At 42.4% G+C, this 21,478-nt stretch overlaps 1 protein-coding gene across 5 annotated transcripts in view; it reads left to right on the forward strand.

Annotated features, from left to right (window-relative positions):
• The first annotated feature begins 2,926 nt into the window (after positions 1–2,926).
• ccny (cyclin Y) overlaps positions 2,927–21,478 on the forward strand; it is a 43,150-nt gene continuing 24,598 nt past the window's right edge. For 3 of the 5 annotated variants that reach the window (XM_020630988.3, XM_020630987.3, XM_020630989.3), the window contains exon 1: positions 2,927–3,581. In XM_020630988.3, the coding sequence (XP_020486644.1) occupies positions 3,428–3,581 (154 nt within the window). In that variant the 5' untranslated portion in view covers positions 2,927–3,427. The remainder of the gene's footprint in view (positions 3,582–21,478) is intronic. The other 2 variants (XM_020630985.3, XM_065948704.1) reach the window with 2 other exon arrangements.

Raw genomic sequence — 21,478 nt, forward strand, 5'->3', positions numbered from 1 at the left:
AATGACTGTAAGTACGAATGTTGTCAAATGACTCTCAGTTGATGTTTTTGTTCTCATAAAAGTCCTCAGCTGTTGTCAGGTTATGATCTAAAGGTCTCATTGACATTGTTTAAACTGTGTTTGTTTCAATAAAGGTCTTGTTTAGTCTTTCTGTTTAAACACCCCATAAATATATGAGTAATAAAAACATAGAGGGAGCAGTTGTAAAGTTGTAAAGCAAGTGAGTCACAGCGCACCACGAACACAAGAGGTCCGCTCTGAGTGTTTAAAGCTTTCATCGGCATGCTCAACCTTGAGTTTCTGCACGGAACGTTATGTGGTGTCCTTCCAGGGATGCCTTGAATTAATTGCTTTGACTGTCACAGTGAATGCAATCTTTTTTTCAATCATTTGTCGCCTTGTGCAGCGTGTGGGTATGTCGTGAAAGAGGCGACAGAACAAGCTGAGAGATAAAGCACTAAAACATTTTGTGTCCATAACTGACTTGCAAATGGAACGTACATGTGCTAAGAGAAAGCAATTATTGGCTGGTTTGATTTCTATTTTTTTGACCTGTCAGACACAATTGGTGCATGGTAAATGGTAAATGGACTTGAGCTTGTATATTTATTTTCTAGTCTTCTGACTACTCAAAGATCTTTTACACCACAGGTCACACCTACACATTCACACACTGATGGTAGAGACTGCTGAGTAAAGAGTCCATCAGAAGTAACTAATTTAATTCATACACATTCACAAGCAGAGGGAGCAACTTGGGGTTAAGTGTCTTGCCCAAGGACACATTGCTGCAGGAGCTGGGGATCGAACCCCAGATCTTTAGAGACAGTTGACTCTACCAACTGAGCCACAGCCAACCCCAATTGAATTCTCAAATACTCTAGACTTTGTTGCAGTAAAGGGAGACTTTTCATGCAACTGAAAAGGCAACATTCAAATGAGCAGGTTGGCTTCGTTATGATGCACCTGTCGCTCCTCTCGTGCAATATTTGAGGAAACAAATCAACCGAGGACAGTATCCAATACCAGTGAGACTTAACCTGCACCTGGACATCTTGTTAACACCTTAATCCTGCCTGCAGCTGAGAAACAAAACGCTATGAAGGCACCTTAAGGGAACAGGAATCACCTGAATGTAGCAGACTTGTAACAGATGGAATAATTAAGAAAAAGTAAGAGCAGAGCATCAGTGACTGTGACAGCTGCAAAGCATCCTCAAGCAGGCTGTCATGTAGGAGCCTTCTTTATGTAATGCAGTGCAGTACCAGCAGGTGGCACTGCAGCACCATGCCCATCCCTGATCACGTCAACCAATGTAATCATACTAAAAGCCAATCCCTTCTAAAATAATAATCCAGACCTTTTTGCAACATCAGTAATCTTTGACATCATCCTGTGCGTATTGTCCCACATGTCAAAAGTTCCTCTCTAAGGATCAGGATCTCCCTCAGGACTTCTCTTTGTTTATGTTAACCTCTGCTAATCCCATTTTAATCCTACATAGAGATTTACAATGAACAACCATGTGTCGGACTAAGCAAAGCTTGAATGCATGTGTTTAGTCATCAGTCAAGATCAAATTAGTGAACTGTTGCACAACATATGTGCACAACAGAAGTGACAGTTCATATTTTGCACAATCTCATGACCCAGCCCACCCAGAGATACTCAGCATTGATGTTCACCCACCTGTTCAAGCAAGAGCAAGTTGCTTTATTTTATTATTCTTAGTTTATAGTTATCATAGGCCTTTTGGCTGCAGGTAAAAATTGATGAAATGAAACTTATCGTTGATGAACTTCAAGATCCAGATTATATCCCTAAGGGGGTCTTTACTTTTTAATTCCACATTTTTAAATATTATCATCTGAAGTATTGTCATAGTTGTCCATGTAAAACAGATTTGTAGCCACCTACTTGAACCGGAACCTTTTCATAACAACCACAGCGCTGTAGGGGCTTTTTTAAAGAGACGTTCACGTGCTGCTCCAAATGTTGTAATTTACATTTCCGTAGATGCACAACGCATCCCCTGTAATTTACTGAAGGGAGCAAAAAAAAAAGTATGGATGCATTATTTTAAAACGAGTACATGAAGAACAATGCTGCTTTTTGTTGTTGTAACAATCGGAGGAAGAGGAACATGGCTGTGGAACAAACGACCATCATCTAATATTAAAAAATGTACATAGTTCAAGGTTTTTAAGACACAAGTAAAGCAGCATTGACTGGCTTTCCTTATAAAATCCTTGTTTAACTGCTTGTCCTTATTTTCCTGTCTTGTTTTTATTGAATTATAATTTCTGTATCAATATAGCATCACTATGTCTGCATTTCTTTAAGTCTAATGCTTCTGTTTTAATCTGAAAAGACAAGGACAGGGACTGCAAGTAAGCCGGCTACACCTGTTTTCATGGCATCTATTTGTATTTTACATACAATGCTCATTACATGTGTGCCTGTTAAATAACATCAACCTATGCACACTGCATTAATGTCAAAACTATCTACCTCATGTAAATTAACCCACCTGTCAACTAATTACATCATTTATTACCATGTTTGTTGCAGCATCTTTGCACTCATCTTCTCTTTTACACATTATTCTTAATTTGTTTGATTATTTATTGTTCATGTTTAATGTTACACTTTTGTACAGAGAGAGCTAAATCTACCTTAGTCAAATACATCATATATATAAGCATACCTGGCCAATAAAGCTGATTCTGATTCTGAAATAAACGAATAAAAAAATAAAAGGAATATTCCCCCTAAAATTGTGTTTGCATTTATCATTCCCCTCCCCAAATGACATTGTTGTGTATGATAATTGTGTGTCCGGACTCGTCGATTGAATAAATACCCTTTTTTCTTTTTTTTTTTTTAATCTTCGTCGTCACCAGTATTTTCCGAGGATCACCTGAACGCCACACGACAGCGGATGTAGCAGCAGCAGCAGCAGTCGATTCTACAGTTTATCGGCAACCATGTAGCTCTGCCAGCCTTTCTATCTCCCCCTGACGAGGTGAAGTATCATGTCTTCACATTTATCCATGTTGCAATAAAGTAGTGTCAAAATGTGTGCGTGAGGAGAAGCGGAAATTACAAGACGAAGGAGTCGAAACAGACGCCTGTAAAATATCTGCCCTCCTGGACGTTTTGAAGGGACACTGGAGATTTAAGAGCCTTTGTGGTCGTTTCATCTGCCTCTGAAATGACTACATTTGGACGGGTACGTGCATAAGTCAGGTGAAAAGGTGTGTAAAGGAGACCGGGGGGTTCGTGTTTTCACCGCCGGGGCTGCCTGGTTTATCCGCGTTACCGCCCCGTTTTTTCTCCTCTGTATCGTCACAGCACGGGAAGACAGACAGGAGAAGACTGGAGATACCGTGCTGTGTGTGGATTATAACCAAGACCAGTTTACACCATGGGGAATACAACCTCCTGCTGCGTGTCCTCCAGCCCCAAACACCGGAGGAACAACCACTCCAGGCTCGAACCCTACCGGCCGGAGCCGGAGCTGAGCCGGGAGGACACGGGCTGCAACCTCCAGCACATCAGCGACAGAGAAAATCTAGACGGTAAGATGCAGTGAACAGACAAACACATTCCCAAATGTATTAGTAATATAGGGTGTCGCAAGAGCTGGAGTCAGTGGGTTATTAACAGATAATGAGAGCTTGCAACATCTGTGCAGCGGACCCACCCACCCATTACACCAATAACTACAGTGCTGCTGTGGCTTCCCTTTCAATAGACCTCCAGCATGTTGGACATCAGCCATACGTAGAGGTGGAAAATGCACTGTGATGCATTCATACAAGGCTTACAAATACGCTGCATGTTTGATTATTAATGCATTATTCTTTATTTTACAACCATTAACTAAAGCATTCACCTTTAATAGTCTCACTATGACTGATTGATGACATGAAGTAAACAAAGTTCTGCACATGAAATAAGATCGTAGTTTGCTTTGGTCACACCAGTATTAGAAGAAAAAGCATAATAAGACAGGTATTCATGAACTGCAATGTCCTTCATTTACCATTAATAATCAGTTAATACTGACAGTTAATGCAAATACATCAAACATGTCTACAAATTACTTTGTACCTCCAGCTGAAATTACAGTAACCAAGTGCAGGCGGCTGTGGATCAGTGGTCAAGTCAGTCGTCTCTCAACCTAAAGGTCCAGGGTTCAATCCCACATGATGCAGCTACATGTCCTTAGGCAAGACTCTTAACCCTGAATTGCTCTTCCTGCTTTGTCAGAAATGTGTGTGAATGTGTATGAATGAATGAGTTAATACTGATGGACTCTTTACTCAGCAGCCTCTACCATCAGTGTGTGAATGTGTGACCTGTGGTGTGAAAGCACTTTGAGTACTTGTGTGTTGTTACTTTCTGCACTAGTACAGCAGACTCCTTAAAATAAAGATTTAGGTGTTTAAAGGCGATTCTGCTGCAGGAACATATCAGCCCTTTCTGTCTGCCATTTGTGTGTCCAATGGAAGAAAACCCTGACTTATATGAATCCTCCATGTTGGGCGGCCTCGCACAAATGTTGTCAGTTATCGGTCAGTGCTCTACAGCTCTTAAGAAAAGTGTGAATCCCAACCTGCTAGATCTGAATGTCTTCTTATTCCTACCAAGAAGTCCAGAAGGCTGACCGGGTGCATCTGCTGTCTTGCGTCATCTGCACCATGTGCCAGCGTGTGAACGGGTGTGTAAGGTGGGGACAGCATGTCTGAAGGGCGGGTGTGAATTTGTGTTGCTGTGGGAGGTGATGTGATAATGGTGAACAGTGTGGGGTGTCCATTCATTTCAACAGTGAGCTGACAGGAAATGACCAGTCTCACATTCAATGCTCATTAACACCCGCTCAGTCAGTCATACTCTACTGTATGCTGTGGAGGAAATGTGCCCACAGGGCCCAGCGTGGGGGGGGGGGGGGGGTCGCCCTGATAAATGTGAGCAGCAGAAAATAATAATGACACCCTGATCTGTTTCCTAGCGTAATGATGAATCCTTTTTTTTTTTTAAAGGCAACAGTTCTTAATTCTCTGTAGCACAGTTTATATTTCATCCGTGTCTAATGAAGTCTAAAGTCTTTAAGGAATCAAATTCTGTGTCATTGCCACAAAAGGATAGACAGCCCACGCAGCGATCAGGAAATCGGAAAGAGGTAGAGCGAAGGAAGACAGGGAAGGAAATCCCCGGAGCATGCAACTATACTGCAAGGAAACAAGCCTCTAGGAAATGTGCGGTTATTAGAAAGCATAAAAAACATAAGCAACAATGTGACTCACAGAGGATGTTGAATTTTTTATTATTATGCCGAGTTCTCTTCCCATTCCATAAAGTTTCAAAATCCTTGTTACTTCCTGTAACAACACCAAGACTGTAGCAACCTACACAGTGAAAATGGGGAGTTTTGAACAGTCACTGGACAAGAAGTCAGACTGAGCATCGACACAAAGCTGTGATTGTACCTCTTAGAATGTGTGTGTGTGTGTTTAGGAAAAGAAAGGAGAGAGTAAGAACTGGTTTTCACTGTTTGTCTTCCTAATCTGTTTACACACGTTTTTAGTTCAGGACCTTTTGACCCCGTCACTGGACCTCTAATGACATTCCTCAGTCTAAAGACCTCTACGAAGCTGAGTGCCCCACCAGACTCTAGAGTCGCCCCTGTACATGGGGTGGGTGCACTAACCACTATGCTACTGGCGCCCCACAACATGATGCTTCTGATTACACCTGATGTGTTTTTTCTCAAATTGCCTCATTGACGTTATGACGTTAAAGGAGCTTCTGCTTTGACTCAACATCCTCCATCATCTTGTTGGCAAATGTCCCTTATTCCAACACATATGAGCAGGCCCAACAGCAGAATGTGTTGGGCCTGTGTTGGGCCTGCTTTCAGGGGCCCTCCCAGAACGTCATTTAATTTTATCAAAGTATGTACATTCGATCAGTAGTGTTAGTGCTAGCATCCAGGCTAACATTAGCTCCGTCTGCTCGACTCCCATCAGCCTTTGAAACCGACTGAAGTAAGTGTGTCGGAATTTAATTTTAGTAGAGCTGTAATGATATCTCAGGATACAATTAAATAACATAAATATCGGACAATTCAAAAAATATTGCAATCCGTTTTTCTTGTATAAAAAACACTGAAGGAGGTCTTGTTCAGTGTTGAACGTTTCTCACTGCAGGGGCATTTCTTATTCATAGCTTACAGTCACCTGACTGATGCGGAGGGCAAAAAGAGCCGAGGAAAGTGGCGGCCATCACTGAAACACTCCATCAAAACAACGCATGTCTACATAGCCTGCCAACTGCAAAAAATCTGAGACATTAAGATAAACTGCAAGGTTTGACCCTCATACAGCACAAGCAACACTATTTCAATAAATCAAGTCCTCAGCAGAGCTTTAAGTGATGTTTACCTTTATCTGATTAGTGCATAGCTTCATTCTGCATTTCTATTGGTTGGTTACTTTGATTAAAGAGGCATTCACATTGTGAGATGAGCACTAGGAAGCCATCCTTGCCCCCCCAGGTGGGCGTTTCCATCAGTGTGAGACGGGCGGCTGTGGTTCAGTTGGTAGATTCGGTCGTCATTAAACCGGTAGGTTGGGGGTTTGATGCCCAGCTTCTGCAGCAACATGTCTGCTCTGTCCTTGGGTAAGACACTTAACCCAGAGTTGCTCCCGCTGCTTCATTGGCGGCGTATGAATTGTACAGAGTTGGCATTATATTAATGGTTTCGTGAACATGGAAGTGAGCAGGAGGACCTTGTGATGCAGGACGATTGAACGTCCCCCCACTCTCTCTCTCCCTGATGAACGTCCTTTGAGGCAGGAAACGATGCCTCGAAGGTTCACCTGCCCCCTGATCACTAGAAAGAGTGAAATATGATGGTGATCAAGCTCTTATGCTATATATCTGAACCACTAATGTGCTCTTGTTTGCACACAGGCCGGCTGTGTTGTGTGTTTATGTGTGTGCATGTGTGTGTGTGACCCTCTGTTGAGCATGTGATCATGAAGAAATCAGCCAAGAGAACTGCTGACAGTGATGACACACTGCTCTGTGTGCACAAACAGAACACACAGAGCTCATTGAACAGCCTCCTTACAACTATCAGAGGGCTTTTTTTTTTTTTTTTTTACGGGCCCTTTCACCAATCAGCAGAGCAATCTGATTCGCCTGAGCAGTCTCTCGCTCTCAACAGCGGCCCGGTGTGTTTTCATCGTAACTCGACCAACAATCGGAGATAAAGAGGCTGGAGATCCACGCTCCTCCTGACAGCTAATTTATCTCTGTTTGGGTGTATTTGTGCTCACTCTGTCATGCTCTGTAGGTCACACCTCACAGCACTCTACACTCTCACACAGGCCTGTCAGGGTCAAGCCCATCACTCGTCTGTGACTGCGATAAAGACACGTCGACTACAGTGGATAAACACGTCCAAACGGTAGTTTAGTTTTTATGGCTGCTATCAACAAAATGTGAAGTGATTGATCCACAGGAGGAGGAATTCACTGGTGGTGAAATAGTCCCACTCTGCAGCTGGTGGCTCCTGTGTACGTGTGGTCAAGGCCATGTTGCTCAACATGAGTAGGTTAAAGTCATTTTGTACTCCTCCTCCTGAGGTGTAAAGTGTGTGGGCTTAGATTTCTGTGCAGTTTATATCTCGTCATCCAGTGATATTCAACAAAAATAAGAGCATGAAAGTGAAGTGATGCCGAGACGCCAAGACTAGTTTTATAGGCTTAGTTCACACATGTACAGTTTAGTTATAATGTGTGTCTTCCATATTGAATTATGCTGCAGGACTGTGAAGTTTATAAGACTACAAAAATGTATATCCTGTACAGAATAGGACTACACAATGCTTTTTAGGGTCCAATGTTGTTGGATAAATCCATAACGTGGCTGCAGGGCCACAGGGGGCATTCATTCCTGCATATTTCCAAACCCTCCAAACTCAAAGATATCTTTAGTGTAATGTGATCAGATGACCTTGTAGAGGTGTTTCTTCTTCACAGCTGCTCTAAGTGAAGGTAAACCTAAACCTCCGATCACGCCTCGCTCTCTGTCAATGAGAGGAAACATGGAACAGATGGACGTCTCACTCTGTTTGGGTTTTACTTAACATAGACATCTGTAAATGAGCAATGGCTTCAGGCCCCGCTGTGTCTCATCACTGTGAAAGTTAGTTATTTCTGCAGCACACACACACACACACACACACACACACACACACACACAAACACACACACATATTGATGAGTCTCGCTCGTAGGCTAATTGAAATCTGGACGTGGATTATTCATGCCTGGTTGATGAGCCTGGGGAGTCTCCTAACTAGGATTTGCAGACGGGTTGACCTAGATGTTCAGGGTATGATCCCATTTATTTGACTTTTGCTGAGATGAAGAATGTCTGTATTGTGGATTTTCTATGTGCTGTGAAAAGATGCACCCATCTAGGGGTGTCTGGTAGCTCACCTGAAAGACTGAGTTCTTATTTCAGCGGGCTGGGATCCATCCCACCAGAGCTGTTTGCTGTCCCCCCTCCCTTTCTCTGTCTCCTCAGTTTGGATCATTAATAACGCAGAAATGCCCCAAATACATCATCTCTGAATTAAAACACAAAGATGAACACGTTAAGGTTTAAATGAAGCTCAGATTCTCCCATGACCTGCTCCCTGTGCAGTACATGGGGCGAAGAAAGGCCAGTGCAATTTTCTAAAACAAGGCTTCCTGTATGTCCAGGAAATCCTCATCTTTGAGAATGTAGCACACTTAAACTTTTATTCGTAATTATAGTATATTATAGTATAATTAAGTATTTGCATGAAACAAAAGTCTTACAGTTTGTGACAATTAACTTAAATGCAAATGAAATACAATCTATCACAACTAACAAGGAAAAGGCGTGTTGATATGTTTCATTGTGTTAAAAACAGCAAAAATAATAAATATAATAAATTATAGCTCTGTGTTGGATTGTGTACTGTGGGGCGGCTGTGGCTCAGTGGTAGAGTCGGTCATCCCTCGGGGGGCAATACCCTGAACACTGAATTGCTCCTGTGCTGCATCAGGGTTGTGTGGATGGATGGGTTTATACTGATGGACTCTCTCATCAGTGTGTGATCGGTAGGTGTGACCTGCAGTGTAAAAAACGCTTTGTGTACTCAGAAGACTAGAAAAGCTGAAGTCCATTTCTCATTCAGTCGTAGTTTCAGTGAAAACATTAACCTGCTAAGATCAGAATTTAAAGTTGTATATTTGAAGATTATTATAAAGTATATAACACATTTGTTAAAGAGTGGAACTTATGCTCACAGGTTTGATTTCTGAAATTAACATGATCAATAAGCCACACATGACTCATGTTAAAGAGACGGAGAATTCTTCTGATTGATGAGCACCAAACGCCACATGTTGGTGTCAGAAACTCAAAGTTAAAACAGACTCAGTTTAAGTAAAGGCTGAGTGGTGCCCGCAGTGGTTATAGCCCCGTGTACGGAGGCTGTGATCCTCCAAGTGGGCGGCCCGGGTACCAGTCCGACCTGTGGCTCCTTTACTGGATTTCATACCCCACTCTCTCTCTCTCTCTCTCTCTCTCTCTCTCTCTCTCTCTCTCTCTCCCTCTTTGTCTGTCTCTCTCTCTCTCTCTGTCCCTCTCTCTCTCTCCCTGACTTCTATCCACTGTTCTTTCTCTAAATTAAGGCATCAAAGCCCCAGAAAATAACCTTCAAAAGAGAGTAAAGTGTAAATAGCTGGAATCAAAATTCTGTTGAATGCACTGTCGCAGTTTTGATATGAGGTTGTTTTTTTTTACTAAGGTGGTGTTATTGTTGCTTGTTGACTGACAGGAGAGCCAAGGACACTGAAACAGGAGAAAACTGGAAGCATGCTGCCATTCATTGTAGATGCATTAAGGTGTTGGTTAGATTCTCACTGCTTGTATGCGTCTGCTCGACTCTTAATTTTTGTTCACATGAATCCGGCAGTTTCCCCAAAAGGAAAAGCACATCCCCTCAGAGGTGATGGTTTCCATTTGAAAAACAAATGAACTGATTCACGAATTGTTAATGGAAATGCAATTGCCTGTGACAATCTCATCCTGGTGTCTGGTTTGGTTTGGCTCCACCTAAGTGAAGGAAGATGCATCTGCTCATAAATTACCTGCTCGTGTGTGTTCGGTCTCAGTGCAGCCGTCTCCTGGGAAATTCACATCGTAATGATCCTCTGGCAGGAGGCGGCCTGCAGGTCTGTGATCAGGAAAACCTGTTAGAATAACAGACGGCGTCTCTGTGAGACAGAAAATCATGCACCTTCAAAGCGATTGAGTTATAATAGTTGTTATACACAATCTGTGAAATGAAATCCTGTGAGGTCCCTTGATCACCTGAGCTCAGCAGAGGTAGAGCGTGCATCAAATGATCCTGTGCTTCATCACCTGACTTCAGTATTCTTGGCTACAAGAGTTGAACTTTTGTCAAATATAACATTGGTGTGACTGTCATAACCTGGCTCCATGGCCATGACAAATATGAGAAAGAACAACTTAAATTGAGGTAACAATGATTTATTTGAACAACGCACCCACAACCATAGCACAAACAAACATGGGATGAATGTCAGGTGCTCTAGATTGGACAATCCAACTCCTCAAGAACTAGGGTAACTGAATCAATTAGTAATTGCCTGACTAAGGCAGTGACCGTCACAGTGACTGACTGAACATGGCGGTTGTTTGATGCACTTGACTAAAAAAATCAACATCTTGTCACTTCCTGTGCGTAGTGCAGCAGTTAGACAGAGGGTGCACGCCTAGTTAAAGTTTTGCAAAACTCAACAGCCAATGAATCAATAAAAACTTTGGACATGCGCAATGTTTTGTGCGGCAAAGTTTGCGATCAGACGAAGGAGTTTCATCTGCGTGCATCAAGATGGTGTGAAAGTATGATCGTTATACTCCGACCTCTGTCCAATAGATACACTGAGAGAGAAAGCATTGCTTGACTTAATGTTTTTATTGCAAAGGCTCATATCACAGTAACTGTAAAATTACCATTGAGTGTGCAACACCTTGTTAACAATGTATTTGTGGCCCCTCGTCCGCCCTCCGTCTGTCTCTAAGAGACATAAACGTGATTTTTTACATCTTTATGAGGCGCCACGACCACTCAAGAAACGTCACAGTATGGGCTGACCTTTGAATTTGAATGGACAACCACTGCTCTCTCTCTTTCACTCCGGGGCAGATATGGGTGAAACATACGTCAGTCAACTTGACATTTAATTTTTCACTATGAATGATCCAGTTAGTGTGAGATTTGTTCCTGGAAAAAAAGTCTTAAAATAGAGCAACTCGCATTGCAAAAACCCCAGAGGGCGTGACATATGACCTCAATCAGCGTGATTATTATAATTATTTTTTACAATTTATTTGTTAATTCGAGGGACAGGATGGTGGATGTGGTCAGAAATGGGCAAAATATTGGGAATAAGATTTGGGAAAGGAGCCACAGGCTTGATTCAAATCTGGGCCAATCGCTTTTGGAAGTCTCTGTAAATGGAGCACAGTCACTAACAACTCACCTACTGGTACCCCACCATGCTTTCTTTAATTCAACTTGAAACTGTATTGGTGATTCTGAGGTGATGGTAGATCAACAGTGACCTTAGACTTAAGAAACTTGATTTATCCCTGAGGGCCATTCGTTTCCACAGTCAACCCAGACCATGCCCACTTTTTTGGTGTTTCTTGTTCCAGAAGTAAATTTTCCCTTTCAAATCCTCAATTGGCATTTAACTAAATCCTTCTATAAAGAGATTGACTTCTGGAACCATGACAACCAGCTACTCCAATACCCGTGAATATAGAACATTTGATTTGGTGCCAAAACGGCTTTCAGAATAACGGAGAAAAAGGCAAAGGCACAAGACTGTGTACATCATTTTTGTCCAAAGTAAAGGAACTACACATCCCACAATCCACTCTGAATGATACCGCTTCTTCATAAAAGTAACTTTAGTTGTTGTTATTGTTTTTATACTGTTAATACAAGTGTTGTAGTTTGTATTGTAGAAAATATAAACTACATTCACTGCAGCATGACGAGGTTATTAATCAATTCCGTGTGAGCTAACTAACCCACTAGCCTCCTAGCGAAACTGTCCTCGCATTCAGCGGCGAGGGGCGGGAAACATTGCGATGGTAACAGCGAGCTCCACCACTCAGAGACAGAGCTTTGACACTCTATGATACTGGTTAGTGTAGTTCTTTTAACCCGATATTGTGAGTAAAACATGTTTTCTTAAAACAAGGTTGATATTAAACAAACTTGTGTCTCCTACTGGAGCATAAACCATCGTTTCACACTCAGGTAGCTCGTGGTCAGTCTACGTTGGATGGTTATGACATGGCTACTGTAATAATCAAATCGGCTATGGAGAAAATGTATTGGATTTTTACTTCCAGAACCACACTGTTGAGCCCTAAACCTCTTTAAGGTTGGATATGGGATAATAATAAATCCTCAGCAGATGAACAAAGATGACATCAGCATGTAGAATATCAACATCTATGAAAGTTAAGCAGTCAAAGTCCATTCATGTCCACCGAGAGCTCACTGCAGGTTTTGATTTGAAGTCACTCTGGGTGCTTCCCTGAAAAGAAGAGCGCCTGAAAGATGGAGTTCCCTCATGCCAGCACGCCCGACAGTCAGAGCAGAGTGGATCGTGCTTGAGGAAGAGAAAAACACCAACAGGATTTGTGCTGTTGAATTGCCTGACCTCTGCTCTGCCTGTTTATTTATTTTTTTGCTGGCAGAGTGTTCAGCCTGAGCTTTCTGTCAGCTGTGTAGTGGAGCATGGGAATGCCAGTTTCCTCTCTGATCCGAGTCTCTGCAGCGTCGTTTGGAGCGTATTCCCCAAAACCAAGTTGTCAAAAGTTAGTAAACAGGAGGGGCAAAAATCAGAGAGCGGCATGTTTGAGTGTCTGAGTCGATTCCCATCAGCGCTCTTGAGTGACATAATCACAAATCAGCTTACATTATGCAATCTGTCTGTTTGCTGGCTGAAGTGATGCTTTCAGCTGCGCACACACACACACACACACACACGCACACACACACACACACGCACACACACGCACACACTTGGAAATGGAACTCAATGGCAATTAGTCTTGGTGTTTGGGAGCTCAAGAGATCATTTGGGCACAGCTGTCAGCAGGCCATGTGTATTACTGGAAAATTTGTTCTGCAAAATGGGGACTGTTTATCTTTGAGAAGAGAGCACAGTGACATCCAAATCCTCCAGACCGCTTGAGTTAACAGGGTTAGTCTTTGTGACCACATTTGACCTTTAAAAACTGGATGTAAAATACAAATTTCCATTTATTACCTTGCACCCTCTTCCACAAAGAGTGCTTTTACCATCCACCATGGCTAGTAACACTAGCCACCTAGTGTTTAAAATGGGTACTGCAGTCCAAATTCTAAACATTGTTGAGAGCTGTCTCCCCCCCCTCCCCCCTCCTCTCTAGAGTCTCACGCAGGTCACCATGTGGTGGACTCTGAAGCTTCAGTGTTTATCCAGCTCTGCATGGGTCTGTAAACCTTTCTGTGTTCTAACCTCTCTCCATTTTTCAAAAGCATCTCCAATATTGATCCTAGTTTGAGCACGTTTCTGCTCGTGGAGCTTATTAGAAACATGCAGAGGCTTTTTAGGTCGGGTACAATCACTTCTATCTGAACCACTTCTCTTGCCTGCTTCCATCGCTGCAACACCTGTTGACCTGATAACTGCTCTCATATCTGACAAATCGAGGGGCGTCCAAAACGGCCGTGTGGGGGTGCCTTAAAAGCGCCTACCTTCTCTGGTCCAAACAAATCCAGAGCATTCAGGAGCAGAATCTAAAGTTAGAAGGAGGACATACTGGCTGCTGCATTGTTGTCAGAGAAGCCAGCACTTCAACATAGCATGTTTCCTTAATGTCTGATCAGATAGTAAGATACCTTTATCATTTCACTCACGAGATATTTGACCTCAGCCTTACAGCTGCTGTTTGAGTTCATGTGTGGATGAAGCAACAGACATTCCTTCCTCATAAATATTGTCTTCTTGCTTAACCAGTGAATTCTGATTTATAGGATTCATTGGTTAAGGGCCTGTGTCCACTTCTTTACAAAACCAAAACATTTCAGGGATTTCAGGGGTCAGCGTCCTGAGTGTAAGAACGCCCTCATCGTCAGCTTTTTCTCAGTTTCACTTCTCCCTCAACGAGCAATTAAAACAAGAAGGTGCGAGACCTATGATATCAACTTTGTCCACAGAAATGGTGAAGGAGAAACCGTTCTGACTCGTCTTGTGAGGTTGTGGTGGGCAAGATATTTAATTACATCTTTGCTTTATTTGTGGGGTGCCAGCCAGGGCCGACCCTGCATACAAAAGTCGGTCTCCACACTAAAGTTACCACACTAAAAGAAAAACCACCACACAGGATGTCAAAGCATAAAACTCAACCACCTTATAATAATAATGAAACTGAAATCTTCCATCTTCCACAAATGTTCTTTAAAAATAAATGGTTCTTGTATTAAACTCCAACATAAAACACAACAACCACCAAAATATATCACCCACAATTTGAAATGAACAAGTCACGTCATGAAGCAGCAGCCAGCGGTCTTTGGACTGTCCTGCTGTCACCAGTTTCTCCTGCTGGGTGAAATGTTGGTAAGCTAGTGTTGAGCTGAGCGGTTGAAGAGGTTTTGCAGTGAGGCACAACCCGATTACGGGCCGTGATTTTTTTTTAAACGGCTCTGATTTGATTTTGAAAACGTTATGTGTTGTCCATAGTTGATGCGTAGCTGACATGATTGACAGTCAAGAGGTTTAAAACCCGCCTCAGCTCCAGCTCTCAGCCTGTCGTTAGGTTGTCTGAAAGTTAGGCTGAGACAGGATTTCCAGCATGGCGGCTGCTGCTGATGAGCCTCCAGAGCATCCTGCAGGACGTCACTCAGGCTTCATCCAATCATATTTACAGTCTATGCTTTAGACATAATAAATTAAATAGGTTGATTAAGAAACTCTCTTCATCTGTCGTTTTCCCATCGTCGCTCAGAACAACACGTGTTTATATTTAATGCCATGTGCTTTGAGTTCTCACGTTTGCCGTCATGTGACTTTCCAGTGAGAGTAACAGCTGTACATGAACACCATGATGCTCTCCTGTAGGAAAACTCTCAGATCGTTTCTGATGCAGACGGTGGAGCAGCCAGTGAAGCTCGGCCGTTTGTTCCTATTTTTGGTGATGTCTCAGCTTATTACGCTCTCTAACTGAGCATGCAGACATCAGATGGGACCACTTCAGTTCATGCTGGTGGCTTCATGAGCAGGTGTGAAGGGTGATTACAGGCTGCTGATTGGCTGTTAGACTCAACCTGTTCGGCCAGCATCGCAGGAAACACCAGACACTCTATAGACTCAGTAACAGATAGCTGGACCGGGCATAACGGTGCCCAATAATGCTCAATAATGTCTCGTAGTTTTGGTGCAGGGAAGGTGCCATCTGTCGATTTAAATCAGAAGAGATAACTTGAAGATTGAAGTCACCTTTATAATGCTGCACAGTTATATCTCCAGGTCATGCCGTTCCTTTTGTATGTTTTATTTGAAACCCTGCAGCAGTTAATACTCAAAACTTGATCAAAGATTTTTCATGTTTTATTGTCTGATTCAAACTCTGACAGAAATCTGCAGAATGTGTGCATGTGTGCACGTCCCTGATAAAAGCCTCTGTCTATTGTGGTATTTGCTTACGTTGGAGTTGATATATGCATGAGAGGATAATGCCTGTATAGGGGCATGTGTGCGTGTGCGTGTGCGTGTGCGTGTGTGTGTGTGTGTACATGTGTTGTGTGTAAATGTCAACACAGACAAAGTATGACAGAGCTTGGCACAGACCTCCTTTCTGTCATCCTCAGCGCCTTCCACAGCTTGACACCGGATGAACCATACATAGAGACACACACACACACACACACACACACACACACACACACACACACACACACACACACACACACCGTAGTTTGGATTAGAGAAGAAGTTGTGCGAAGAGCAAAGGCTAATGTTTGGGTAATGCATCATTCTTTCATCGGTCCAGCACACACTGATAATTTTTGTTTATAGTAATTTTGGTGCATTTAGGGAAATATGAAACACTTTGTCGGACATAAAGTGAAAGTAAAAAGATGTGTTTTAAAATCATTTGCATTGCTGTGTGCATTGATAAAGGTGAATGAAAAGGCCAACTTAAGGATACATGTGTGAATGGCCTTACTGTCAATAAAAGCCACCGTGTTTACAGAGGACCCCCTCCACTACTCCCACCAGTTTGAATGTCAAGGAAGATTGTATGCTTCAAAATAACAGTGTTAATGTTGTCAGCATCACCTTCTCTTTACCCGCAGGTGATTGTTAAAATGTATTTTTAGGACCATCACTCCTGTCAAACCTACCGACGTCATTCCTTTTTATTTTTAAATCCCTCTTGTGCAGTTGCCTCTAATTGGCCGTCTCTTTTCCCATGTGTCAGCACGCGTAGGACGTCCAGCTGCCTCTTTGCACCATAATTAGTGTCACTGAGCCGTGTGTGTGTACACTATATACTTATTGATCGCATGGCAGTGCTTCACCACAGCCGCACCTGATTACAGAAGACACAAGGATTACAAGTTGTGTTGTTTTCAACATACCGGATAGCAAGGTGTGCTGTTAGCTCTGTCTTTTTTTAAGGTTTATTTTTTGGGGTTTTATGCCTTTTATTAAGAGATGGGACAGGAGGAGATAGAGTCAGAAATCGGATGAGAGAAAGAGTGGGGAATGACATGCGGGGAAGGAGACATAAAGGTAGGGTTTGCCCCCCGTTAGCTCTGTATTCATGCTTTTCTTTTATGCTACTTTACCAAACTATGAATGTTACCAAACTGCAGCAGAGCTCCTTCAGTAACCATCACTGTTATCAATCCTCCGTTGTGAAGCAAATCCATTTTTGTAGCATCCACAGTCTTGATAATTTTAATCAGCACACACATCCTCGTTCATAAAGTTTCCATCCTTCTCTTCTGCTTCACTGTGCAGAATCTAAGGAAATTATTGTCCCATACTTCTCGCCCTTCTGCAAACAGTTTGGAGTCATGCTTACAAATCAAAGTTGGGAAAGATGACTTCCTCTCTCTCCTAATTAAGTAGTGCAATGGATTCTGTATATGTGCTGTGTGTTGTACAGCGTCACTGCATCATCTAACAAAATAAGACTCAGCAGCAGCGCGTTCACAGATAGTACATAGAAGTGAACAACAGGTCGGAGAGGCAGGAAGAGAAAGGAATAAAAAGACACCGAGCTTGGCCTTCTGTCTTTTTCTTTGATGGGCTGCCTTTTAAGCTAGCGTTGACTGGTTACAGCAGAGGATGCTGGGAGTGAGAAGAAACAGGGAGGTTGGATTTACAGCTCAGGATGCTCAAACTTTCCCTTTACATCTCACTTTTGCTCTCTCTCTCTCTCTCTCTGCTGCTGTTTTGATTTTTGTATTATCTTTATTAAATGTTTTGTCTGTTAGTGTGTACGTTTTGGATAACTACAAATGCAGCGTTCAAAAACTACTCAAAACCTCTAACCGACATAATCTTGCCCATGTCGATTATTTTGATTATTTTCAGGGCAGAGTCAGGTGACGACACGTCCAATCCAAGACATGGAAGCAATGTCCGTAGTTTGAACACATTTTGTCTTTACGGAAGACGACACTGCGAAAAAACTGTTTGCAAGAAATGCAAGTTATTAATTTTTTTACTGTTTTACAGAAGTTAATTTCTACTTTAAAACTAAAATGTGATTTCAGTTTGAAATATTCATCAGATATGAACTATTTCATTAGAAAACATATCCCAGCTTTACTAGTTGAGCATATAGACATTGTAATCGAGGTCAAATGTTCAATTAATTGTGATATTGATTTGAGGTCATATCGCCCAGCGCCCACTGTTAGGTTTATTTTATGTTGTAGTGTGTTGAACAAATTTTTGGTAAATCAGAAATAACCAAAACCACATAATAAAACAAACTACAGACCCATTTGGGTTTCGGGAAACCTGCGACTTCCCTTGTTGGAGGCGATGTGTAAACTAGAAATACCAGTACTTCCATTCAAGGTAAATAAAATCTGGAGTCTTCACACATCAGTGGTCAAAACCAGCCTGCATGGTTTCCAGCTGCAGTCTGAAATGAAGTTGTATAAATAGTTCCCCTGTGTCACATTAACTTGCAGCCTGCAGTATTCCTTTTAACAAATCTATTTTCAAACAGCAGCTTCAGCATGTGCTCTTTACTCAAACACTTCAGCACAAGATGTGCTGTGTGCTTCTTATCTTAAGCATGTGGGCGTACAGTGTTTGATAGCACAGTGCCGCTGACAGCCGGGTGGGGCGGGGCCCTCGCTGCACCATCTGGATCCCCTCCGGCTGGATCCTCAGCAGGGGAGCCAGAAATCAGCGAAGGGTCTTCCTGTCTGGGCTGATGTTTAAACCCTCGAAGCCTCTCCCATGACAGACTCAGAGGTCAGCCAGGCAGCGTGCCAGCTAACTGCTAACCACAGTAATACAGATATTCCTCTTCCCAATCTGAACAACAGCAGAATGAGAGGCATCCGTTTCCTCGTGTCCTGCAGGCACTCCAGGTGTGTGTTTCAGGGTTACCCCGGTGAGCCATCACAGGTGTGACCTCTACTGTGAGTCACATTTTGCCACAAAGGAACAGATTCACTTGTTTCTAGATGGTTAACAAGTTTTTTTGTCCTGACAGCTGAAAAGCAGATCTCTGTGATACAAAGATCTATAGGTAGATTTTCTTTTAAGTCGTTCTTGTAAATTATTTTACAGATTTTCTTCTGAAGAGTAGAAATCAGTCACTTAATTTTTGTATTCATTTAATGGCCCCAGCTGAGCAGATTCCTTGAAGGTCTCTAGAGATGTTTTAAAAAAGGTTTGTAGCTCTGAAATCTGGACGGAGTAGAGCCACTGCTCTGATATCGTTACTATAAATGGAAGGCGTGTGCTCTTGTGGTGGTGGTCTCCCACCTTTATAACACCGGTTAAAATTTGAAAATCATCTAGCGTGTAGCCAGCCTTAGTAAGCATGCTTCAAACTCGAGTGGATGGATCAATAATCTATAGCATTAGGGTGCCGATAGCCTAGCAGTTATGACGCATGCCTCATGTATGAAGGCAAAAGTCTTCAGCGCAGCGGCTGTGGGTTCAAATCTGAGTTTGGCCCCTTTGCTGCACATCATCCCCCATTCTCTCCTCCCAAACATTTCCTGTCTCTCTTCAGCTTTCCTATCTAATAAAGGCTAGAGAGTTTTGTGGATTTACTGGTGATACCTCAACCTCGGGTGATGTTGCTTCAGCAAGGAAATAAATCTGATCTCAGTTGTCAGCAATCGTCCTCCACTCCGTTCTTCCATATCTGCCTAGCTACCCCACAGCACTATAATATGATTCTGCAATCCTACACAACCATCGCTGACAAGACAATGTCTGTAAAATGGATTTCTTTTTTCTTGAAATAGGACACATAAATGGGGTTCTAGCTTTCATTGGGGGCCGATGTGGAGTCATTTCTCAAAGAACAACAAAGGACGGAAGAGCTGTTATTGCTGCATCTTTTGGTTTTGTCCTCTGTAGGTGTGAGTGCATGTGTTACAGTGGTTTTGAAGAAGTGAAATGCTGGACCTTGAATCCGCACACTGACCTTCTCCCTGCACACATTGTTTCACCATGCCTCCCTAACAATGTGTGACCACCTTCTCCTTACTGCAGTTTCCTCTCCGCTTCCTGAAATGCAGGAAGTTTGGTGCTTTTCGTCTCTACCAGGTTGTAGAGAGGGAGAAAGCTGGGGGGGGGGGGGTTGGGATGGGGCCGAGCCAAAAGGTCAATGAAACCAACCATCCAGGGGACACTCCCTGAGAATAAGGACATTCAGCTTCCTGTGTTAGAAACATGACATCACCAGGAAATAACCCTCTGACCTCTGACATAGAAACCATGTCGATGGCCTGAATGTTTTAGTTTTTTTAGACATTATTTGCTTTTATCACATTGGGACGGCTGAAAAGATAAGACGTAAAGAAATAAAAGAACAGGGCCTGCATTTGTATTTTTGTTTGTTGTGAAGTTCTCTCTTGGAATCACTTAAAATGCTTCATGTCACTAAAAATAAGTACAACCAAAAGGTCCACAGAGTTTTGCAATTCATGCTCTTCCTTTCATCACTTCATTCAGGATCAGGATTATGCAAAAAAAAAACAACCTCCTGCAGAAGAACCCCTGCTGACTCGGTCGTCACCACACTCTACAGTGCACATGATAATATGTAGTGATGTCATCAATCAATGTAAAATGTGGGGATGTGAAAATCAGAAGCAGTGGCTTTCTTTTGTGGGAATAATGAAGCCTAAAGCTACTATAGCTGTATTTTTAAGATATAGTTAAACATAATAAAGCACATCATGGCTGTTTCAGAGGGAGGTTCTGTTTCTGATTCCACAGAGCATGCTGTTCACCTTTAAACTGTAGTTTTCTTCAGCCTGAAGTGTTGCAGATGTTTCTGTGAGTGTGTGATTTATGTGTGAACTGTACACCTCACTAACAGCTGAGCATGCTGCGCAGCATCATTATTTCACCTTCAGTTCTCCTTCATTGCTCTCTGCTTCTTCCCACACACACACACACACACACACACACACACACACACACACACACACACACACACACACACACACACACACACACACACATCTTTTATTCAACGAGTGTCCCTTCCTCCTTCATCATGGCTCACTGTGTGTGTGTGTGTGTGTGTGTTTGTGTCCTTTGAGGCTCTTCAAGTAGCTCTCACTCTCGGGCACAACACAAAAAGACTGAAGTTCAAAAGGGTTTGTACACAAAGGCTGAGGCTCTCATGTCTCACCTTTCATAATAGTAAGAAAGGAGCAGCAGTAACCATTCAATATTGTTTTTTATGGAACATTTTAGCCTAATTTTTAAATTTATCAGGATAACTTTTAGGACGTTTTATAACATCAAACTTTTTTTTTGTATAGCACCAATTCAAATGTGATCTGAAGACACTTTACAAAGAGTAGGTAAAAGATCTTACTCTTTGTTATATTACAAAGACTCAGCATTAATCCATCATGAGCATTTAGCGACATTTAGCAAAGTTACAGTGGCTCATGATGAACAGCCAGCTTCCCAAACTACACTGGGCTTGAAAAAGTGGGATAGAGGAAGATGCAGGAAGAAGAAAAGGTACAGACAGTGGGGAGGGTATGTGGTTAGTATGGTAACTTACATAGTACATGAAGATCTATAGATAGTAATATGAT

Source organism: Labrus bergylta, chromosome 20, assembly GCF_963930695.1.
Source record: "Labrus bergylta chromosome 20, fLabBer1.1, whole genome shotgun sequence".
Classification (NCBI taxonomy): domain Eukaryota; kingdom Metazoa; phylum Chordata; class Actinopteri; order Labriformes; family Labridae; genus Labrus; species Labrus bergylta.